Source organism: Palaemon carinicauda, chromosome 39 (assembly GCF_036898095.1).
Source record: "Palaemon carinicauda isolate YSFRI2023 chromosome 39, ASM3689809v2, whole genome shotgun sequence".
In the NCBI taxonomy this organism is placed as follows: domain Eukaryota; kingdom Metazoa; phylum Arthropoda; class Malacostraca; order Decapoda; family Palaemonidae; genus Palaemon; species Palaemon carinicauda.
The window spans coordinates 18645618-18671167 of NC_090763.1; the positions used below are offsets into that span (position 1 = coordinate 18645618).

At 36.2% G+C, this 25550-nt stretch overlaps 1 protein-coding gene across 1 annotated transcript in view; it reads right to left on the minus strand.

Annotated features, from left to right (window-relative positions):
* LOC137631053 (titin homolog) overlaps window positions 1-25550 on the minus strand; it is a 129715-nt gene that overhangs the window by 62594 nt on the left and 41571 nt on the right. The window contains exon 5 of the mRNA XM_068362644.1: window positions 1815-18368. Within this exon, the coding sequence (XP_068218745.1) occupies window positions 1815-18368 (16554 nt within the window). The remainder of the gene's footprint in view (window positions 1-1814; window positions 18369-25550) is intronic.

Here is a 25550-nt window from a genome sequence, read left to right on the forward strand (position 1 = left end):
GTTCCGGTAGGCCCTGCTGCTTCCTCCGGTGCCTTAGATGACCGCGGAGGTAGCAGCAGTAGGGGATTCAGCATTATGAAGCTTTATCTGTGGTGGAATTGTGGGAGGTTGGGCTGTGGCACCCTAGCAGTACCAGCTGAACTCGGCTGAGTCCCTGGTTAGGCTGGAGGAACGTAGAGAGTAGTCCCCTTTTTGTTTTGTTTCTTTGTTGATGTCGGCTACCCCCCAAAATTGGGGGAAGTGCCTTGGTATATGGATGGATTATTATTATTATTATTTTTACCATCATTATTATTATTATTATCATCATTACTTGCTAAGCTACAACCCTAGTTGGAAAATAAGCATGCTATAAGCCCAAGGGCTTCAGCAGGGAAAATAGCCCAGTGAGTAAAGTAAATAAGGAAATAAATAAGCTACACGATAAATAATTAACAATTAAAATAAAATATTAAATCCAGAAACTACTACAAAATAAATCAATCTATAACTATAAAAACTTTAAAAAAAATAAGAGGAAGAGAAATAAGACAATAGTGTGCCCGAGTGTACCCTCAAGCACGAGAACTCTAACACATGACAGTGAAAGACCATGGTACAGAGGCTATGACAACACCCAAGACTTGAGAGCAATGGTTTGATTTTGGAGTGTCCTTTTAGAAGAGCTGCTTACCATAGCTAAAGAGTCTCTTCAACCCTTACCAAGAGGAAAGTAGCCACAGAACAATTACACTGCAGTAGTTTACTCCTCGAGCAAAGAAATATTGTTTGGTAATTTCAGTAATGTCAGGTGTATGAGGACAGAGAAGAATGTGGAAAGAATAGGCCAGACTATTATTATTATTATTATTATTATTAAATGCTAAGCTACAACCCTAGTTGGAAAAGCAGGATGCTATAAGCCCAGGGGCCCCAACCGGGAAAATAGCCCAGTGAGGAAAGGAAATACCGAAATAAGGAAAAATAAAATATTTTAGGAATAGTAACAATATTCAAATAAATTTTTCCTATTTAAACAATAACAATTTTAAGAGAACAAGAAGAAGAGGAACTAGATAGAAAAGTGTATGTGTAAGCAAAGACAAAATGAACCGTAACCAGAGAGAGGGATCCGATGTAGTACTGTCTGGTCAGTCAAAGGACCCATAACTCTCTAGCGGTAGTATCTCAACGGGTGGCTGGTGCCCTGGCCAACCTACCACCATTCAACAGTGAATGTTTCAAACTTATTATTTTGTTGGATGGAAAGTTTCATTTCATCTTTCAGTCTTTTGAGATACCCTCGTTCTCAGTTATTGTATGTGGGTTTCCATGAAGTAAAAGTTATTTTGCTATTGCATCAGGAATAGTACAATATTGTTGGGACGAGAGGTAGGGTGGGATGAAAATGCAATGGGAGAGTTAGGAAGAATAACAGTTCATGTTAATGAACATATTCCATGTCGATCAAAGGCCGTCTTTCACGTATATACAGTAATTAAAATATTTCACATCGTTGAAAATCATTAAATTTCTTTCTACACCACAAATATAGAAAACGTAACAAAATGAGATAACCAAATAATTTCAAAAATTAATAAAAAAGTAAAAATAAAATTTACATAGCATAGTAACCTATAATAAAAATAAAATTAGTCAGATTAGCTCTGCAGCAAAGACAAGAAAATGAATGTTCAACTTTAAACAACTTGATTAAAAAGTTGCACAAATATCAACACCAAAATATGCATGACCATACAAACTCATTCTACATATTTGATACACACTCAACACTTTTGTTCAGTTTTAAATAGCACCATATAAACCTAACTTACCTTCACATATGGTTGAATATCTATGTTTTGATGATCGCTGGAAGGTAATAATGAACCAAGGTACAGTATAGTTTTCTGCTCAGAATTTGAACTGCAACTTCCCACATTTAAATGTTCATGTAAATGCTTTGCGTCTCTCTGTTTATGCTCGTTATTTTTGGATATGGTTAAGTATTCACTTTTTGTTTCACTTATTCCCTGGCTTGAAGGGTTTACCTCTTTCTCCTCCAAGCAGGTTTGAGAAGTCTCATCGTTGCTGCTCTGATCACCTGACGTCGCTAAGGTTATGGATTTCTGTTTAACTACCTTTGATGAGTTTCCCAGAGATTTGCAGGCTGAGAGTTTTGAGCTCTGATGTCCAGAAAAACTGGCATAGCCAAGAAATTCACTTTCCTCAAAATTCACAGTACTGTCTTGCATATAATCTCTAAACCCTACTCTCTCCTCATTTTGTACAAAGTTACCTTTACGCAATGCACCAAAACAACTGCCGTAGAAACTACCCTCCTTCCTGAAGTCTACGCTTCTATCCGAAGGGTTTAAGTTTGTTTCGTTAACACTGGTTGCGCTCACACGAGTTACAGTTTTAAACGCATCACTTCCTGACTTGTTTACAGGTTTATCTTTAAAGCCAACTGAATCCTTGAGAGATTCTTTGTCTAAGGTTAATGTGTGTTTATTTTCTCCTTCAATCTTTAGCTCTTGCTCAGACTGGAGACTAGCTTCCTTTTTAATTACAATGCCACCACCAGCACTAGTTACCAAAGAATTACTTTCCCTTAACCCTAAGTTACTTTTCAAGTTAACAACTTTTAACAACTGACCACCTGATCGATGAAGTTGATCTCCCCTTAATTCACCCGAGGAATAACCTAATCCATAATTTTTACCCTGAACAACAGACTGGTCTGACTTCTCTGTGGAAAGACCTGGTTCACACTTCTCTTTGCAGACTAAATGGACATCACTACATTTCTCTGCATCATCACCACTACTAGACGAATTTCTATTTCCAGCATTTTTCTTGAGGTGTTCGTTATCTAAAGATCTAACATTATCACATGGCAATTCTTCTGAAGATCTACGGCCCAAAACAGATTCCCTCTTTAAAACAGGATGAGGAGGAATTGCCTCTTCTTTTTCATTAGAGCATCCTCCTCTTGATACAACATGGCAGGATTTTTCTTTCTCATTTGAAATATCTATATCTTGGGGAACCTGAATTGGTAGCTGCAAAGCAACATTTTGTTTATTTATCGGATCATCTTTCTTTGGCGAATCTTTCACCAATAAGTGATTTGTACTTTTTTCCTTCAAATCAAGTGTTTTTGATAAGGTAAAAGGTTTTTCATCCACTTTATCACTTTTTTCCCCCAAACTATCACTTTCTCTGCTATCACTAGAAGTCTGATCTACTAAAGCGTCATGTGGTTTCTTCACATAGCTTTGTTTCAGAGGGACATTATCGGATATTTCACTACCTACGCTCTTTGCATCGCTACAAGTATGTATGTTCTCAGCATTTTTTGACAAAGTTGGTGTAAAAGAGACTTTCTTTTGAAGATAATCACTAGACTTGTCAGAGAAGTTTGTTTCCCCACCAGCAACATTACTGAAACATTTTTTTGCCTTGCTCCCAATATCAAATTTACTAAAATTTTCACTTTCTGAATTTGAAACCCCTTGGCCACTACCATCCTTTTTCAAGACCATGTCTTTAACCGACAAGTCAGCTTTATTTTCTTTCTTTGTATACAGTCCAGCTATATCTTCAATACTACTAAAATCTGTTTTAGTTCTGGCCTTCCTTGGTGTGGAATCTCTATGCATAAAAGACATTTCTGCTGAACAAAGTGATGAAGTGATGATACTAGTAACAGGGCCTTGAACATGACCAGCCTCAATCAATGATGAACTACAGTTAACCTTGTCAGATGACTTTCCTTTGCTAAAATCTGAGATTATTTTTGGACTTGGATTGAAATCAACGAAAGACTGGCCCTCATCACTTTGAGTGGCTGGTGTATTAGCTACTTTATTCAGAGAATCCCAGCCAGTTGTTTCACCTTCATAAACTTTTCTTTCCTCCTTTGATATTCTTTCAGAATCTTCTATGTTTTGTTCATTAGACTTCTCTACCTTGTTTAGCATTGCCATTCCTTTATTATTGTGACTTACATTGGATTTAGTGAGAGAATCCAGTTTGCTTTTAGCAGGAACTACAACACCAGCACTTGTTGATTCAAGTTTTCTTTTTAATGTCAATTTAGAACATTCCTTTACCACAGATGTTTGAGAAATATGTGAAGTTGATACTTCCGAACTTTCCGTCTTAGGCAAAGACATCCCCAATTGATGAGAAACATTTGATTGTGATTCCTTCCCGTCGTTCAAACAGTCCTTTGATTCTAGTTTAGTGTCTATCACAGATTTTTTGACAGAAGTATTAGGCATAGGGATTTTTTCCACAGAACCTGAATCATAGGAAATAGCATTATTACTTATTAAAAAACAATTAGGCACTTCAACATCTCTAGTGTTTCCCAAAGATGTGCTACTTGTAGATATGTCAACCTGATCTGAATCAAGTTTAGCAATTGATTCACCATACACAGCTGGTGTAAAAGAATTTACTGGTGTGTGTTCCATCATCAATTCCTGAGGGTTATCTTTATGCATAGTTCTTTTACCTTGACATGGGCCAATATAGGTTGCAACCTGACATACAGATTCTGAATGTACTTCACCAACTTTAGTTTTGCATATGGGCGAAGACAACTTTGAAGCAAACCCTCTATTAGATTCTGAAGTAACAACTTGAGTCTGTGTACCCTGCTGTGGAGTGACTTCAAGATTATCCTCATCTTTCACTTCTGATGATTCTTCTTTCTTTGAAACAGAAACCTTCACCAGTTCCTGCTTTTTTTCTTCACTAACCAAAGGAGGCTTTACAGCTGCCGTAGGATCATTTTTATATGAAATTAAACCCCCTTGTGCAGGATGGTGAGAGATTATCTTTGAATCTAATAGTAATGCTGGCTCTCCAACTGAATCCATTTGTACGAGGGAAGACTTTGTATTGACCTTGGGTTTCTCTTCAGCTTTCAACTTCAAGTCTACTATATTGGGAACTTTTATTTTTCCTGGATTTATTTCCAAACAAGATTTCATGGAAGAATCTTTTGGGACTTTCATACGATCTAAGCTTTGATCAGATGCCTCAGATGACACAGCTTGTCTGGTTTCTTCTTTATAAGAAGACTTCCCATGAAATTTTCCTTTCAACTTATCACTTCCTCCTATTGCAAATAATTCTTCTGATCCCGGTGTTGGTTCAATAACAGTTTTCTCAAGATTTTTGTCTCCAAATGATTTTGCTTTGATGACCGAAGTAGATGGCATACCTTCACCAATACTTTTGCCAATCACTGGGATCTCAGCTTTTTCAATTATGTCATTCCCACTACCCCTTTCCCCATCCAGCAGCTCTTGAATATTTTCACCTAATTTTTGTGACACAGGCCTGACTTCAACCGACTGAACAAGTTGTAATGACTTCTGTGCTTCTATAAATCTACCGCCCACTAACAATTCTTCCTTAATATTCGGTGGGGACACATCTTTACCCAATTCCATTGGTAAATTTAAATTCCTTGTGCCCTTATCAGAATATGAAGATGTATTTCCTTCTTTCAACTTTTCTGGTAGCAGTGGCAAATTTGAGGCTATTTTCTCATCTGCTTTACTGTCCTGTACTATTTTCTCATAAGCTTCACTGGCCTGCTCTACTTTAGGTGCTGCAACACTAGTTTTAGAAATATTTTTGTAAACTTTACATGGTTTTTCTGAATACACATTTTCTAATATATTAGGACTCGGCTCAAGCTGCTTCTCTTTTTCATTGTTTCCTTTGTTGTCAATGTTCCCAAGAGTTGATTTTTTTGTTTCTTTGAGAACCATTTTTGTAACTAAATTGCTACCAGTAACTCCAGCTGAATTCTGCAAAATCATTTTTGCCTTAAAAGCTTCATTACATTGGTCAGAGGATGTTATATTTTGTTCCATCTGAGAACTATCAGCCCCTGGTGTCCCCTTTGCCTTTTGTGTCATACAAGTTTCTGATTTGGTGGTTGATATGACTGGATCTTCATCTGTATTAACAGTGAGCAACAAACCCTTATCGGCCACATTCTCAAAACCATAATCCTTATCAGGCAAAGGAGTACAGTTCAAGTTTGTGGTCACGAAGGTTCCGGGTAATACCTTACCACAATGACTTTTCTTATGATCTTCAACAGTTTGAATAAAACTTTGTGTACTTGAACTAGGAACAGCTCTGCTAGCATTGTCTGATGGAGACACTTCGTCACTTGATGAAACTAATTCCTTTCCACTAGTTGCTTTCTCTTCAAATGTTATCTCTGACAATGGTAAACCTTCCTTTTGACCCGAGCTTGATAACAGTGAGCGTTCCTCTTGACAACCCAACCGTACAGCAGGTAATAACAATTGCACTTCACTGGCTCCCGTACAAGGGATATCCAACATTTTCTTTATATCTTTCACAGATGTGCTGACCTCACAAATAGATTCTGTTACTTTGGGAGCAGGTTCACCTACATTGCTGTGTTTTCTAGAAGATTTAAGTATTTTTGGTGTTGTTCCAGATGTTAAATGGCTACTGTTACTAGATTCAACTGACATTGATGTATTTTCAAATGGTTTGGTGGTCTCATGACTAGAATCCGTTCCTAGGAGTTGAAGCATTTCTTTTACCCCACCCTTGAGATTTAAAGACTTGCCAGTATTAGTTTCTGTAGAAACCACAGCTTCTATTGCTGACCTACTCTCAACACTTGACCTTGACTTTGGTTTTTCATTACTTTGAGCACTGCCCTCACTACTAGAGCTTGATTTGTTTTCCACTGAGTCTGCTATGTACTTCTCATCTGAATCAGACAGTTGTGAAGAGGACAAAATTGGCTTCCTGATTTTGTTACCATACTCTTCTTCTGTTTTTATGGCCTTGTGGTCAAAATTACTAGAGTCTGATGATACAGCTTTGTCTCCAAAACTATCCAAATGGAATACGTTAGATTCTTTGAGATTTTTACTAGAGCTACCAAAAGTTGGCATACATGAGAAACTTTCACTACCCACATCACCCCTTGGTATAGTTTTCTCCTTAATGGGTTCGGCAACCTTGAGAATATTTCCAGAGACACTATCTTTTTGCTCCTCATTTGTAACAATTTTATCACTCAAACCAGGTGATTTTATGTCTGATAAAATATTTCTGTTATTTGTGTTTATTGCTTTGGGTGCATTTACTTTTGGTGCATAATCTTCAGATTTACTCGTAACGATGGAATCTTTTATGGTTGGTGAATCAGATAAAATGAGGCTGCCTTTGTTATCAGAATCACATATGATCATTCCTGCACCTGCTGGTAGGCTACACATGCTTGTAGTATCAGCAGCTACTATAAAAGCTTTGTTGTCATTATCACTTTCACTTGAAATACTTCTTCCAGTAATGCTAATCATGCTACTAGTTGCTCTTGCACTTGTTTCCGTAGATTTTCCTAAATTACCACGTAATGGAGACTCCCTCTGGGAAAGTTTCTCCATGGCTGATGTCAGGATTCCACTGGGAACATTACTTGACTCTGATAAAGGTGTATTTGTTATCGACTCTGATAAAGGTGTATTTTTTATAACACACTTTTCAATTGGATCACTTACTTTTGGATCCATTATAACTACATTAGTCTCATTTGCAGAACCACAGAGATTATGAGTCATTACCACAGTTGGGTCATTGCTGTTACCACAATCTGGTACCTTAGATGACCCTTCCTCTACTGTCCTGTTACTGGCAACTAGCACAGCTGTGAGTGTACCAACTTCATATTTATCACACACAGTTTCACTTGCCTTCATGATTACTGTACCAGGTATTGAACTACTCTCATTACTAGAAGTGGTAATAGCAGATACTGAAAATTCTTTCTTGGTACTCAACATGCACAGCTCAGGTGAAGACAAACCTACTTTGTTCTTTACATCTGAATTATAACCTCCAGTTTCCTCAGCACTTGTTTGTTTTTTACCACCACCTTTTGTACTGATGGAGATTTTCTCAAGAGCTGCTGTATTAGTTTTAACGTTTTCATGAGTGGCTGTATTCTTCTGTTCTTTCTTCATTGCCACTGCATTTGTCAGAGTTCCCTCTAGAACAGCTTTTTTTGGCAGAACCAACTTATGCGTAGTTACATTTGCTTGCACTTCTTCCTTAGATGTATGTTGTTGAACCTTATCCTGGTCAGAAATATTTTCTGAGGCCTTCTCCAAAGCAGCTGTACTGGACTGAACTTCAAGAACATTTGTACTTATTGGAGATTTATCAAGACCTCTTATATTCAACTGAGCTTTTTCCTGGGCAATTTTATTGGACTGGTTATTTTGGGGGGCTATGTTCACCTGGATCTTCCCCTGGGTATCTTCATTTGTTTGTTCTTTCTCTTCCGTATCTATGTTAAACATATCTTTTTGTTGTACTTCCACAAATGTCTTGACTTTCTCATTAGTAGATGTATTTGTCTGGTTATTCTCATGAGAACCTGTAACTTTTTCAAATTTCACTTCAGAAGTTGTATTAATGTAGCTTCTATCTTGAGAACACAAATCTTTGACTCTTTCCTCAAGAGCACCTGTATTAGTTTCGTCTTCTTTTTTCAAAATAGTACTTGTACTATCCTCCTCCAAACTAGACCTCCTCACAGGTACTTCTCCTGTCTTTGCCATTTCATCATTCCTGCTCAACACTTTGCATGGTGTAACAATTTGTCCTTCATTCTCACATATTCCTTTGCAAGGCACTGTTGTATCGGCTTTATCACTGCTGATACTCTGTTGAAGTTGGGTTATACCTTCCACATCGAGTTGAAGTGTATTTGATTTTTGTGCAGATAAAGCACTCGCATTGTTCTGAGTACTGGAATTACTTTGAGAGGTGGTGTCCAATTCCAATGATTTATCCTTACCTTGAGAACCTTGTAACTCTGACACTGCAGAGTATGAAGCAGACACAGAAGTGCAAATATCTGATTTGCATGCAACTATTTCCAATTGAGGCTTGAAAATGATGGATCCACTTTCTTTTGAATCAATAGTGCCAAGTTCATTGGTTCTATTGGTCCCAGCAATTATTTTAGTCTCAATCACATTACCACTATCTAATTGCTGGCTTGAAATTTTACTAATCTTATCTTTAACCAATTCTGAAGTTTCACTGCTTGTGCTGGAAGGTTTAACTGAAATAACATTACCTTCACCCTTTCCTTTCAATTGGCCAGGTAATTTAGGAGGAAGTGTATCAGCCTGCACATTTTTGTTACTCAAATTGCTGGTTACTGCTCTGGTATTAATATCGGACGTATCTGTCGGAACATTTTTATTAATCAAATCACTTGTCACTACCCTGGTACTTTTTGTATTGGAATGAATTCCCGGAAGTTTAGACGAATCTGTAATAGTATTGCTATTTTTGTTACTTGTGCAAAGCAATTTACTTTCACTAATCAAAGACGCGGAATCTGAGGACACATTCGGCATACATATTCTGCTGTTGGGATCAAACGAGAACTGTATGAGCGGAATTTCTTTTTTACTGTCACTACGAGTACCTTTTTTATGTTCAGGTAAATCTTTGTCAATATTGTCAACATGACACACCAACTGCAAAGGTTTCTCTTTAAAAACAGTCGCACTTTTCAACAACATAGATGTTACATCGTTAATAGAATCTGCAGAGGACTCAGATATAGCAGACAAACATTCGCCTTTCAAATCATCAGCATTTAACCCTGAAATAGCATCAGTTGCTTCTTCCCGTCTTACTTCACTTTCTTTATCACTTGATTTAATTGTAGTTTCAGTGATTGTTTTTGAAAGTAACTTACCAATGGATTTCAAAACATTACATGAAGCAGGTGAAGACTTGTTTGATGACAATATGGTTACATTGTGCTTGACTTTGCTTCCTGGATCAGTAATTTTGCCAGAAATTTCCACAGATTGACTTTCTGGACAATTAATACTTGAACTGCTTTCAACCTCAGGACACTGTAAATCAGCCGAATCAGCTTTCAGATCTGACAGCTGATCACTAGAATCCATAGGTATCCCAGGAACTTTATCACCTATATCAAATACAGTTGTACTTTGCGATGGTAATTTTGCTTTATCGAATGAAGGAACCTCTCCTGTAGTCACCCCTAGTGTTTTAGCATATTCACCACCATTACTTGAATCACCTTTACCATGCCCTACAAATTTTTCTGTCCTAGATTCCAATACATTTTCTGAAGATTTTTCTTTTGCAGGCAAACTCTGGTCTTCTACATCTTTCTTTTCGGTTTCTGAACTGACATTGCCTACAGCAACATTTCCTGTATTTACCAATAAATCTGCCTTGGTACTTTCATTCAAATCTCTAAAAACTGTTGTTCTACTTAATCTAGGTTTCTTACTTCGTGATGCTGAGCATTCTTTAATATCAAGAGCATCCCCTTTACTGGCCTTTTCTTTCTCTACATTATCGCTTTGAGTTTCTAATTTTTCTTTGTCAGCTTTTTCTTTTTCTAAATAATTTGCATCAGTGCAAACTTTATCAATATTTGCTTTTTCCATCTCTACAAGTGTGCCTCCCATTTCAACTTCTGTCTTTCCTTTAACATCAGTATCTCCTGAAATTTCTGCTATTGCTTTAACACTGGCATCTCCTGAAACTTCTATCTTTGCTTTAAAAAGGGTATATTCTTTAGAAACATTTTTTCTTGCCTTGAAAATGGTAACCTCATCTGAAGCATTTTCTTTAACAATAGGACTGACTGAAACTTCTGATTTTGGTATAACACTCTTATCTACTGGAACTTCTGATGCAATTAAAATTTTTTCTGAAATATCTAATTTAGCTTTAAGAATAGTATCTTCTGAAACTTCTGCTTTTCCTTTAACAATCTTATCTTCTGAAACTTCTGCTTTTCCTTTAACATTCTTATCTTCTGAAACTTCTACTCTTCCTTTAACATTCTTATCTTCTGAAACTTCTGCTCTTCCTTTAACAATCTTAATTTCTGAAACTTCTGCTTTCCCTTTAACAATCTCATCTTCTGAAACATCTGCTCTTCTTTTAACATCCTTATCTTCTGAAACTTCTACTTTCCCTTTAACAATATTATCTTCTAAAACTTCTGCTTTTCTTTTAACAATCTTATCTCCTGACACTTCTACTTTCAATGTAACAATCTTATCTTCTGAAACTTCTGCTTTTCCTTTAACAATCTCATATTTTGAAACTTTTGCTTTCCCTACAACAATATTACCTTTTGAAACTTCTGCTTTGCCTTTAACAATACTGCCTTCTGAAACTTCTGCTTTCCTTTTGATAATATCGCCTTCTGAAACTTCTGCTTTTCCTTTAATAATGTTATCTACCTTAACTTCTGACTCGGCTTTAAAAGCAGTATCTCTTGTAACATCTAATTTTTCCTTAGTAACAGTATCTCCTTTGCCTTTAACAATCTTATCTTCTGAAACTTCCGTTCTTCCTTTAACAATCTCATCTTCTGAAGCTTCTACTTTTTCTTCAACAATCTTATCTTCTGAAACTTCTGCTTTTCCTTTAACAATCTTATCTTCGGAAACTTCTACTTTTTCTTCAAAAATCTTATCTTCTGAAACCTCTGCTTTTCTTTTAACAATATCATATTCCGAAACTTCTGCTTTCCGTTTAACAATCTTATCTTCAGAAACTTCTGCTTTTCCTTTAACAATATTATCTTTTGAAACTTCTACTTTTTCTTCAATCTTATCTTTGGAAACTTCTGCTTTTCCTTTAACAATCTTATCTTCTGAAACTTCTGCTTTTTCTTCAACAATCTTATCTTCTGACACTTCTGCTTTGCCTTTAACAATCTTATCTTCTGAAACTTCTGCATTTCCTTTAACAATCTTATCTTCTGAAACTTCTGCTTTTCCTTTAACAATCTTATCTTCTGAAACTTCTGCTTTTCCTTTAACAATCTTATCTTCTGAAACTTCTACTTTTTCTTCAATCTTATCTTCCGAAACTTCTGCATTCCCTTTAACAATTTTATCTCCTGAAACTTCTACTTTTTCTTCAATCTTATCTTCTGAAACTTCTGCTTTTCCTTTAACAATCTTATCTTCTGAAACTTCTACTCTTTCTTCAACAATCTTATCTCCTGAAACTTCTACTTTTTCTTTAACAATCTTATCTTCTGAAACTTCTGCTTTTCCTTTAACAATCTTATCTTCTGAAACTTCTGCTTTTCCTTTAACAATCTTATCTTCTGAAACTTCTACTTTTTCTTCAACAATCTTATCTTCAGAAACTTCTGCTTTTCCTATAATAATCTTATCTTCTGAAACTTCTGCTTTTCCTTTAACAATCTTATCTTCTGAAACTTCTGCTTTTCCTTTAACAATCTTATCTTCTGAAACTTCTACTTTTTCTTCAACAATCTTATCTTCTGAAACTTCTGTTTTTCCTTTAACAATCTTATCTTCGGAATCTTCTACTTTTTCTTCAACAATCTTATCTTCTGAAACTTCTGCTTTTCCTTTAACAATCTCATCTTCTGAAGCTTCTACTTTTTCTTCAATCTTATCTTCTGAAACTTCTACTTTTTCTTCAACAATCTTATCTTCTGAAACTTCTACTTTTTCTTCAACAATCTTATCTTCGGAAACTTCTACTTTTTCTTCAACAATCTTATCTTCTGAAACTTCTGCTTTTCCTTTAACAATCTTATCTTCTGAAGCTTCTACTTTTTCTTTAACAATCTTATTTTCAGAAACTTCTGCTTTGCCTTCAACAACATTATCTTCTGAAACTTCTACTCTTTCTTCAACAATCTTATCTCCTGAAACTTCTACTTTTTCTTCAACAATCTTATCTTCTGAAACTTCTGCTTTGCCTATAACAATCTTATCTTCTGAAACTTCTGCTTTTCCTTTAACAATCTTATCTTCTGAAACTTCTGCTTTTCCTTTAACAATCTTATCTTCTGAAACTTCTACTTTTCCTTCAACAATCTTATCTTCTGAAACTTCTGCTTTTCCTTTAACAATCTCATCTTCTGAAGCTTCTACTTTTTCTTTAACAATCTTATCTTCTGAAACTTCTGGTTTTCCTTTAATAATCTCATCTTCTGAAGCTTTTTCTTTTTCTTCAACAATCTTATCTTCTGAAACTTCTGCTTTTCCTTTAACAATCTTATCTTCGGAAACTTCTATTTTTCCTTCAACAATCTTATCTTCTGAAACTTCTGCTTTTCCTTTAACAATCTCATCTTCTGAAGCTTCTACTTTTTCTTTAACAATCTTATCTTCAGAAACTTCTGCTTTTCCTTCAACATTATCTTCTGAAACTTCTACTTTTTCTACAATCTTATCTTCGGAAACTTCTGCTTTTCCTTTAACAATCTTATCTTCTGAAACTTCTGCTTTTCCTTTAACAATGTTATCTCCCTGAACTTCAACTTCTGTTTTTAAAGCAGTGTCTCCTGAAACATCTAATTTCTCCTTAAAAATTGTATCTCCTCCTAAAACTTCTTCTTTCCCTTTAACAATCTTATCTTTTGAAACTTCCGCTTTACCTTTAACAATCTTATCTTCTGAAACTTCTGCTTTTCCTTTGACAATCTTATCTCCTGAAACTTCAGCTTCACCTTTGACAATCTTATCTTTTGAAACTTCTGCTTTTCCTTTGACAATCTCATCTTTTGAAACTTCCGCTTTCCCTTTAACAATGTTATCCACCTGAACTCCTGATTTTGCTTTTAAAACAGTATCTCCGGAAACATCTAATTTTGCCTTAAAAATATTATATCCTGAAACTTCTGCTTTTCCTTTATCAATCTTATCTCCTGAACCTTCTGGTTTCTCTTTATCAATCTTATCTTCTGAAACTTGTGCCTTTCCTTTATCAATCTTATCTTCTGAAATTTCAGCTTTTCCTTCAGCAATTTTATCTTCTGAAACTTCAGCTTTTCCTTTAATAATATTATCTTCTGAAACTTCAGCTTTTTCTAAAAGAATTTTTTCTGAAACTTTAGCTTCTCCTTTAACAATCTCTTCTGAAACTCCCTCTTTCCCTTTAATAATCTTATTTTCTGGGACTTCAGCTTTTCCTTTAATAATCTTTTCTGAAACTTCAGCTTTTCCTTTAACAATACTATCTTCTGAAACTTTTGATTTTGCTTTTAAAATAGTATTTCCTGAAAAATCTAATTTTGCCTTCAGAATAGTATCTCCTGAATCTTCTGATTTTCCTTCAACAATGCTATCTTCTTGAACTTCTGATTCTGCTTTTAAAGCAGTATCTCCTAGACTATCTAATTTTGCCCCAAGAGTAGTATCTCCTCCCAAAACTTCTGATTTTGTTTTAATACTATTAGCTCCTGGCACTTCCGATTTTGCTTCTAAAACAATATCTCCTGAAGCATCTAATTTTGCATTAGGAATAGTATATCCTGAAAATTCTGCTTTACTTTTAACAATCTTATTTTCTGAAACTTCTCCTTTGACTTTAAGTGTCTTATCTTCTGAACCTTCTCCTTTTTCTTTAACAATCTTATCTTCTGAAACTTCTGCTTTGCCTTTAACAATCTTTTCTTCAGAAACTTCTGCTTTGCCTTTAACAATCTTTTCTTCTGAAAATTCTGCTTTGCCTTTAACAATCTTATCTTCTGAAGCTTCTGGTTTTACTTTAACAATCTTATCTTCTGAAGCTTCTGGTTTTACTTTAACAATCTCATCTTCTGAAACTTCTGCTTTTTCTTCAACACTTTTATCTTTGTCTTTTCCTTTAAGAATCTTACCTTCTGAATCTGCAGATTCTGCTTTTAAAGTAGTATCTCCTCGAACATTTAATTTTTCCTTAAGAGTAGTATCTCCTTCTGAAACTTCTGGTTTTGCTTTAACAATATCAGCTGCTGTAACTTTTGATTCTGCTTCTAAAACAGTATCTTCTGAAATATCTAATTTTGCCTTAATGTCATCTGAAAATTCTGATCCTGATTTTTCCTTTACAATGCTATCTTCCACAGATTCAGTAATAACCACCAAACTGCTATTAACTTCTTCTTTCCTTACTACAACTTCCTTCTTGATTTTACATTTACTATCTGTTTCTTTTGAGCATTTTGAAGTGATGGTTGAAATATTTTGGTGTATTTCACTAGGAGCATGAGAACTTACCGGCATTAATTTTGTGACTGCTTCATCAGAGGGATCTATTGGTATTTTCTTTTCATCTAAGGGGGGAGCAGAACTAGAAACCACATTGGTGTCATCCTCTGCTTTCCTATCATCTATGGTTAAAGGTCTTACTACCTTCTGAGAATCTAATAGATTACTAGTAGGATTAACACAGACAACATTTTCTCGTAAAGAAACCGAAGTCTGTTGTTCTGGAGCCTTCTCTTCTGTCAAGAATTTGGAAGCTGGAAGGGTTTTATCATCAACTTTTGCGGATGACAATTTATCTTTAATTAGTGGTTTGGAATGATCCGCTTCAAATGGTGCAACCCCTGTGGTGAATGCTTCATTTGATTTTGTCAATGCTTTCTCAAAAGATGAACTATCCCCAGAATCTTGTTTAAATTTTGTGTGTGCACATTCTGACTCCAGATTTAAAGGCTTTACATCTGTTTCAATACATTGAGGGGCAGGTATTCTTCCTTCTTTACATGGGACCACATCTGAGGTAGGCTGTGTGTGTGGTGGTAGTAATTGTTTGACAGTTTCTGTATTGGTTGCCTCTATTTTCTGTTTTAAAACCTCATCTGTAGTTTCAGAAGAACTGACAAGATTTGAGTCTTCTGCGATTTTGTTAGTGTCTTCATTATTAACTGTATTATCACATTTAAGGGTTCCAATTAATTCTTCATCTAGGTTGGGATCAACAGGAGTTACAGTCACATATCCTATAAGCTGACGATTCACTCTCTCCTCCTCGTTAACATCACTATCCAAATTTGCAGTAAGCAAAAAAGGAGAAGTGCTGATAAAAGAACTAGTTGACAAAGCCTCAGGTTCTTTAACTACCTTTGTGACAGAGCTAGAAACATTCTGAACAACCTCAGGAGGACATTCCTGTCCAATTTGTTCCTTGTCAAATCTTAAAAACTGCTCTAGTTCAATTTTCTCTTCATCAGTTACTTTTGACAATGTATTCGAAATATCTTTATGATCACTTTCCTTAATACCTTTCTCAACCTGTTCAGATTTTACATCTGATACATTCTCTTCTCTATACTGATCTTCTAGGGATAGGATGATTGTATTTACCAACTTTGAGTGCTCATTACATTCCTCCTCAATACCAGGTGGACTTTTAGAGGATTCAACCTCTTTAGTGTTTTTCCTCTCGACAGTTTCCTTCTCTTTTGGGGTGTAGCTGTCCACTCTACTCTCACCTGATATATTACCAGATAGTTTTCCCTCAAATTCCTCTGATTTTACTATTTCTTCTTTGTTAACCTTTTTGTCATTTCCTGAGTCAGAGACGCTATGTTTCTGACCAGCAGGTCCTATTTCAGTTGAAGGACCAACTTTTCTTTTGGCAGTATCTAATAATTTCTCCCAGAGCTTTGTCTTAACTGATGAATTTGATACATTTACATTTTTACTTGTAGGAATCTGAGATAACTGTCCACCAACTTCACTCACTTTCAAGTTTTCTTTCTCTATCTCTCTAGTTTCAACACTTTTTTCATCATAAGAGTGTGCAGAAGATTTAGATTCTACATCAGATTTATCATCAGCCTTCTTACACAACAAATTTGTACTACCAATTATCTCTTTTGCATTACTGGGACTCCCTATCACAGTTTTGCCTGTGTGTGCAATATCATGGCATGGATTATTACTTGCTAAATTACTTTCACTGCTAGTGTATTCAAGGAGCTGAATAACAGCAGCTTCAGCTGGGGATTTCCTTTTTAAATTGCTTTCTGTCGCTGTACATTCACTTGTTGAAAGATTGCCTATCAAACTAAGAGATTTGGAGGAGGGCTTTGTCTCTGAGGGAGTTACCTTCTTATTCAATTCGTGAATTCCAGATAAGTTTTGTACAATATTTTGACCCTTTAAATTTGGTATTGTAACATCAGTTTTTGCTGGTTCCAAAACTCCCTCAAAAGACAAAGCATCTTTATAACTATGGGGAACGTCTGTCTTACATTTTTCAATTTTAACACATTTACTTGGTATGTCTTCAGATAGAGTTTCTGCAACCAATGCTGTCTCCGGTTTCTTTGGCAAGGTAACTGTTACCGATGGTAGACCTTTCTTTAGATCTTTATCAAGTTTTTCAGGCAGTTTCCCATGCTGTAATGTTGGCCTACCTACAGCATCTAATTCAATAGATTCAATTTGATTTGAAATATGCTTTTCAGGAGTAGGTAATTCAGTTTCTAATATGTATTTAGCTTGTTTGACTGTCTTCTCAACAAAAGAAGACTTTTTTGCAGAAGTTTTTGGCAAGGTAATTGGATGGACACTAGTCTCTAATTCCGTGACCTTACTTTTGTCTATACTAACTGGGATATCTGCACCAAATGGATATTTTAAAACTAAATCGCCCCGTTCCCTTTTATCTTTATCTGAAGATTTGCGAGTCCCACCAGATTTTTCTTTGGTAACAACATCACACAAAGGATAATTTCCTAATCTTCTCAAGGATACAGTTGGCTGGAAATTTGCATAGTCTGGTCCCTGTGTTGAGCTATCACTAACATTATCATCTGTGTCTGAACTAGCTTTTGCACAAGGTTGTGCCACATCGGGCAAAATAGGTGGAATGCGATTTTCTGCCTCTTTCGTACTAAGATCAACGTCTCTACCCCTACTTCTTGCCGACACTCTAGACGAAACATTATCGTTTGAACATTCACCAGTAGTTCTAAATCCACTACCAGAAATTTTACTTTCCTTATAACCACACGCCTGTTTGTCTACGCTGCGTTTATTCTTAACGTGTCTTCTGTAACTCGCTTCTGATATACTGTTTGCATTTACCTTAACATTAGTAACACTTTCAATACTCTTTGGTTTTTCACTACTTAAACTTGCACTTATACTTGTGTTAGGCACAGATTCAGGTAACTTAATTTTAAGAGACGGCACTCTGTCTTTGAGATCACTGCATGAGGAACCCCCAATAATGTTAACAGTCCCACTAGCATGGTAATCGGGATCTTCCAAGGCCTGTGAAGACCTAGAAGAGCGCTTACGTGAGCGTCTCGGAGGTGGAGATTTTTCTCGAGCCCCTTCAGAATCTTCATCTTCGTCAGAGTCCTCTAGAGATACTCTACTGAGAGCTCGAGAAGCACGGGCAGAGCTTCTACTAGGTCTACTAGATATAAGAGATGAAGACAATGATGATGATGGTGAAGATGAGGATGATGGGAGTTCTGACGAAGTTAGAGCAGAGGCAACTTGGTATGTAGATTTTTTTACCTGCAAAAATGTGTGTGTTAAAGTTTCCCTTATGGGAATGACGGTTTACATATTTACTGCCTCAGAAATGCAATGTATTAAGAAATTTCTTTGCATTACCAATGGCAATCTAATGCTAAGTGGTTGTGGTAACAGAAAATAGTTCAGTACACAAAGCTATATATCTCATCAATTAAAACCTTTCCCTAAGAGACATCCATACTCTTTAAAAATATAAAAGTCAATATGACATGTACATAGGAAAATAGAAAAAAGCAAGAACAAAAACTAAACAATTTCAAAGAATCCATCAAGTAACAGTAACATCTAGGTCAATATAAAAAAAAAAATACTTGATTACAAAACCTAAAATTTTCAATTAACAAATTCCTTTGGCTGTCAGTGGTAGAAATGATTCTAACCCCCAACAAAAATTCATTGTATATATATCAACATATACACAAAATAAATATTACTGCAATGGTCTCCAGTTGATGTGAAATTAATTTTCTAAAATTTTCTTAATGACACGTGCCCTTGATAGATTTATGTAATGTGATCCAACTTACAAATTCAATTGATTAACCCTTTTACCCCCAAAGGACGTACTGGTACGTTTCACAAAAGCCATCCCTTTACCCCCATGGACGTACCGGTACGTCCTTGCAAAAAAATGCTATAAAAATTAATTTTTCATATTTTTTGATAATTTTTTCAGAAAATTCAGGCATTTTCCAAGAGAATGAGACCAACCTGACCTCTCTATGACAAAAATTAAGGCTGTTAGAGCAATTTAAAGAAAATATACTGCAAAATGTGATGGGGAAAAAATAACCCCCTGGGGGTTAAGGGTTGGAAATTTCCAAATACCCCGGGGGTAAAAGGGTTAATACAAGTTTTGAAAATGTAAATTTCATAATGAAAATAAGAAAATTTAACCAAGAACAAATTTATAATTTCAAAGATAGTGCAAACCATTTTGAAACTCCCTAACAGTTAAAAATTACAAATAGTATATTGAAGATAAAGTACTCTGTCCAACAGCCAATCAAGTTGTGTAGAACATTTAGGTCCCAGCAGCAGGTATAAAGGATCAGTGGGCATACAGGTGGATTTATTTAAATATAAAGGGAGACTAGAAACAACTCCCCAGGAATGAATAAAGTTCATGTGCACTACCCACTGACTTTTTAGGCTCCATAAAGGAACAAATAACAACTGAATTTGACAATATGAATCCAAAAACAATCTTTACCTAATCAGTGAAAAACCCCTCTTTGCAAATATATTACATCAAAACTTCGAGTCATCCATATTTATAAGCAAAGATTAATATTAAGACAAGACCACAGAACACTTCATCAAATTAACAAAAAATCTCATGCTAAAATCTACAGTATCTATATGCATGAAAAGCCCAGCTTATAACGAGAAATTTAAGAGCTTTCACTTTGTATAAGCCATGATTGGTAATTAATTTTATTTTTCAAATACTGAAAATATCTTTTCTATATTATTTGAAGCACAAACTTCATGAGGTAGCAATGAATTTAATTTTATATAAAAATTTAATTTGGTGTAAAAAGACCTCTTTTCATTTGCTAATTCATTTAAAAAACTTCAAACAAAATTTATCAAAAACAACTCAAAAGTAGACCATATTCATCACTATTCACATGCCATGTAGAAAACAATATTAAAAATACTGATGTTCAATACATCAATATTATTACATAAACTACAATTAAATCCTCCAAGTGCTAGAGTAAACTAATCTTTAACCTATAATGCTAACATTTCATACTTGATGGATGCTAAATATTATATAGCAACACCTCCACAATAAATGTACTCTCTTAAGCATACAAACCTTTTACTTAGCAAAAAAGGGAGGGAAAGAAAAACTTAACGATATCCAATACAGAACAGCGAAATACATCCCATAAAAAAATTAAGGTATTTATATTACAGATTTCTTATTGCACAACATTTTTCTTCAAAATTTTACAACCTCAATTATCAAATGTTAACCTGTTCCATGCAAGGATATTCAAGTTCCAAATACTCATTTTATCAGGATAGGAAAAGGTTCATATTGCTCATTCCAAACTCTAGAGGATGCTACAGATACATCATTCTGTCATGCCACATAAAACCAGGGCGTGAAAGGGAGGCGGCACCGATTGTTAGATTTATATTGAAAAAAGGAAAAATCAAAGAGTATAAGGATAACTAAGAAGGTATCAGGACGACAAAGACCAGAAGTTGTACCAATAAACCTTTCCATTCGATCATAACATGGCCAATTAAAAAACACAAAAACTTCCAAAGTTACTTATGTACTGTACACAAAATGAAGAAGGGAGAATGACACATCCATGTCCTTGTTCCACGAATGCACGCAAACTAAATTTTATGCGTCAAGATTATGAAAGAGGAACAAGCATGCACCACATGGACTTCTTTTCTTCGACTGTAAAACTTAAAGCATCTTGTAAAATTGTGATGAAAGGAGGGCAATAAAAATTTTGAAACCTGGAATCATTCCATAAACATATTCAGCAAGAGTCTAGATGGAAAAAAATTTATAGGTTGTTGTAGATAAATCCTAAGAACAAGGTAGGGTAAATGAGCTCTATTCTTAGATAATGCTAAGAAGACATGGATGATGAAGACCCAAATCACAAGGCCTCCCCCCCGCGATAAAATCTTGTTCAAAATACAACCTAATGGCAGAAGAATTATTGAATTTCAAAAAAGTAGATTGTAAAGAATTGCAGTTCATGAGCACCACAATGAGTATATGAATGTGATATCTAGTGTCCCTCAGGGTCGTTTTCTTGGCCCATTACTTTTCATACTATATACTGTACACATGAAATGTGGTTTGGCCTAGACAACAAGCTTATTGCATATATAGATTATGCTATCCTCTGCATCAATTCCATCTCCTGAATGTAGATTTTGGGTTTCTGAATCCATTAACAGAGATCTAGTTAAATTAGTGTATTGTGCAAATTATGGGGCATGAAGTTGAAACCTTACAAAACTCCTATTAGGAAGGTCAAGGACAGTGGCTCAACATCCGGATCTCAGCATTGATATGTTTTTTTAACTCTGCAAGACTTCAAATTGTAGGTGTGATTCTTGATATCAAATTTACTCTAGATAAACACATTAGGTCTATCTCTTATCAAATTACACACAAAAAAAAAACTGGCTTATTGAGAAAGTCTTAAGACTTGCAGTGATCAATCTATTCTGAAGAAGTGTTTTACTTCTTTCACCGAGCCTTTTTTTTTAGTATTGTTCTCCTTTCGGGTCTTCAGCTGCTGAATCTCATCTTAATTCATGGACAGAAACTTACTGTCTATTAAATTTCTTATTACTGGTCTAGATATTAATCACCGACACTATTGTTCCGTTAGTTCATTATCTATATTGTTATGCATGTTGCATAAGATATTTTATGATTCTGACCATCATTTGCAGTACCATTCCATTAATAATGCTAGGTATTCATTCAATTCTAATAGTCATGCTTTCTCCATCATAAGTCTCAATACTACACAGTATTCTATAAGTCTTATTCCAGGTGTGACCAAGTCAGTGGAACTTCAAAGGTTCAAACTTGCAGCAAATATTTTCATGTTGAACAGACCGACATGTCTCTTTTTATGGTTTACATATGAAAGATCTATTTTAAAGATGTTTCTCTTCTTAAAATATCTTATTTTATTGTTCATTACTTCTCTTGTAGTTTGTTATTTCCTTATTTCTTTTCCTCACAAGGATATTTTCCCTGTTGTAGCCATTGGGCTTATGATATCCTGCTTTTTCCAACTAGGCTTGTAGCTCAGCTAGCAATAATAGTAATAGGACTATACACACTGCCAACTAGCTACAAGGAGGCAAAAGCCACCTAAAACCCAGTCTTGAAGACCAAATACAGGTGTGATATCTCTGGAAGAGGCTTATGATCAGTAGTCTTGGTCAAACTTTTCAAAATCAGAGGCAAAAGAACAAAATTTAAACATTGATTGGGAACCAGGACAATTTCATCTGGTTACAAAAAATGAAAAATTCCAAAATTCATAATACAGAGGTATCTAGTGCAGGAGTATGTATTCTATTTCCATGTTAAGTAATGCATTTTTTCTTCTCTCATTAAGTTGTTGATTTACTGATGGTGTAATTATGGAGGCTGCTGCTAATCTGAAAAAACCCACTCTCAACAACTTCACATCAAAAAGGAGATTATACCTAGCATTAAGCTGTCAACTACAGATTATGCCTCGCTCCAACTTGTCAACTTCAGATTACATCTGGCAGGAAGTTGTTGACTCAAGGCAATCAATGAAACTGTGAAAGTGGATTTGTTTCTGCAGTATCTTCCACAGGAAAAAAGAACATTAGGAAAAGACCATGACAAGATACAGGTAAACAATAAACCATTCCTACAAGAGAGGTTTGGTGACAAGTACAACTGACTACCAGGGGACCAGATCCAAGAAAAGTGCTGACACCTACTTTGTAAACCTATAACATTGCCACAGTGGCCAGATCTAGTTGACATGAGTAACAAACTGGACACCCCTTGCTGAGATATGACACTTACAATTTTGAATTACTCATAAACTCATGCCTTGATGCCCAAACAGAAAGCTCAACAGATAAGTGTTTCACCAACCTCAACTGGGTGATGCTCTTGACGTTGAACACCGAAACACTTTGGTGGAGTCATAAATGGTCAGATACCAAAGATGATGGCCCTTAGCTCTAATGCAATCCTATACCACCTACCTAAATGTTTCAGTCTTGGATTTAGGCTACATAGCACAGTTCAGGAGCTGGCAAGGCCATTCAGCATCCCAGTGCAAACGGGGGAAAAACTCTGCAGTTACCCTACGAACTATAAGTTAACAAGAGGTTGGACAGCAAGAGACGGGAACAGAGGTAAAGTAGGATAAAAAGAATGTGCAGCTGTGGCTAAATGAACGCTTTAACAACCCAAGTAATGCCAACAGTAAATTGCACGAGAGGCACTGACAACACTAACTCCTACAGCGTTTGGGTCAGATAAAACCAAGGGAAGGCCCCACAGTTAGTCCATTCACCATAACGGTATCCATTTCACCAAAACAAAACAAAATTGATAACCTTGTTGAAGGATAACATCAAATAGTTCACGATACTTGGAGCAAACCTTAGCCAGTATGCTAAACCTTGGAGACAGGTCAAATCAAAGACAATCAACTATCACCTAATTGTTCCTAAAAAATAACAATTAAACAGGACACACAATTACAAATATTAAGGATAAACAAAACCACAAAGAAAAACACAAATTTGTAAAAATCATAAACTTCTCTTTTCCTAATAAAAGTAAATTGTGAAGTACTTGTATTCATTCATAAGAGCCAAAAGTGTTTCCTAGCACAAAGAGTAAGTAAGAAAAAGTTAGAGGGAAAGGTCACAACAAAAAGATGAATAATAAAAATTAGTTATATAAAAGGTTGGTACTGGTATAAATTGTGGACAAAGGCAAAAAGAGAAACCAATGTGGAAAAACTACTATCACCAAGTCATACTGTAGATGAGATGAGCACAAGGGACTGGCCATGCACAATAGGGACTCTTTTCTCCGATGCAAGAGAATGTGGTTACAGCAATTTTCAGACATGGACATGAATCAACATATAATAAATGGGGTTGTAGTGAATAAACAGTAATTTTCAGGTACACAATTAACCAAAGCTGCTTTGAACAATATAATTGCAATGTTGGCAAACCTGTAAATATCACAAATTTTAAGTAATTTGTATTTTTCCTAACGGTACTTACCTCGAACTACTTTCTTAGGAGTATCTGGGATCTCCTCCCAACCGACCAGAGTTTTGTGTAGTTTACCCTACTCCCGTTAACTATGAGGGGTAACCTCAGATGGTGTGATACGCGCCGAGGCGACCCCAGGTCAGAGAGCATGCTTGCTCAGGTTTCGATCCCCAGTAAGTTCTTGATAGCTTAGGTTTCTATGAGGTCCAGCAAGGCACTCTGGGAAGGATGGGTGGGCCATTACCCGAAAGTAGTTCGAGGTAAGTACTGTTAGGAAAATACAAATTACTTAAAATTTGTAATTTGTTCCAACACAGTACTTACCTCGAACTACTTAGGAGACTTATACCTTAGGAGGTGGGAGTGTCCTTCAGGACCTAGAGACCGTGAGAAGTATATAAGAGGAAACTAGATAGGAGACTAGGTTCTGCTGACCCCAAGGAAAACACGAGAGAATAGGGAAAACTACGCAAAAAACCCATCTTAGTGTCTAAGTAACTCACCTCTGCAAGAAATCCTAGGGGACATGTCCTTTCAAAGATAGTGTATCCCATGGCAGTTTCAGGGGACTACTGTAGTCATTTCGGTAAGGGAGCAGGGGGAGGAAGAACAAGGGGGTTAAGGAAGGAACCTGTCTCTTGGACTTACTACCCGCAGTTATCACTGGGGCTACACCTTTAAACCGTTTGGAGCGCGGAAATGATGGGACCTATCGAGAACCCGTCCAGGGACTTCCTCGAGTAGTCCTTCAAGTAGTGAGCTGTGAAGGTCGACATCTTAGACCAAGTACCTGCCCTCAGGATCTGGCCCACTGCCATATTCTTCTCAAATGCCAATGAAGTACTTAGACCCCTAATGTCGTGGGGTCTGGGCTTTCCTGGAAGGGGGACCCCTGCACTACTGTAGGCCCTGACGATCACCTGCCGTAGCCAGAAGGAGATAGTATTCTTGGAGACTGGCTTCTTCACTAGTCCCAAGGAGACGAACAGACTCTTGATCTCAGGTCGAAGTCTGGCTGTCCTCTAAGTACTTTCGTACGGCCCTGACAGGGCACAGCAGCAAGTCCCTCCAGTTGTTCAATCGAGGGATTGCCGGCAATGAGAACCCTTCAAACTTGGGATCCCAAACGGCTGGATTCTGAGTCTTTGCCACGAAGGATGAGACGAACCTGAAGGTAGCCTCACGCCAACCCTTCGAGTGTTACACCTCGTACGACAGTCCGTGCAACTCTCCTACCCGTTTTGCTGATGCCAGAGCTAACAGAAAAACTGTCTTGAGGGTGAGTTCCTTGTCCAAGTTGTCCTTTAGGGGTTCGAAGGGAGGTTCTGACAGCATCTTCAGGACTCTGGCCACGTCCCACAGGGGCAC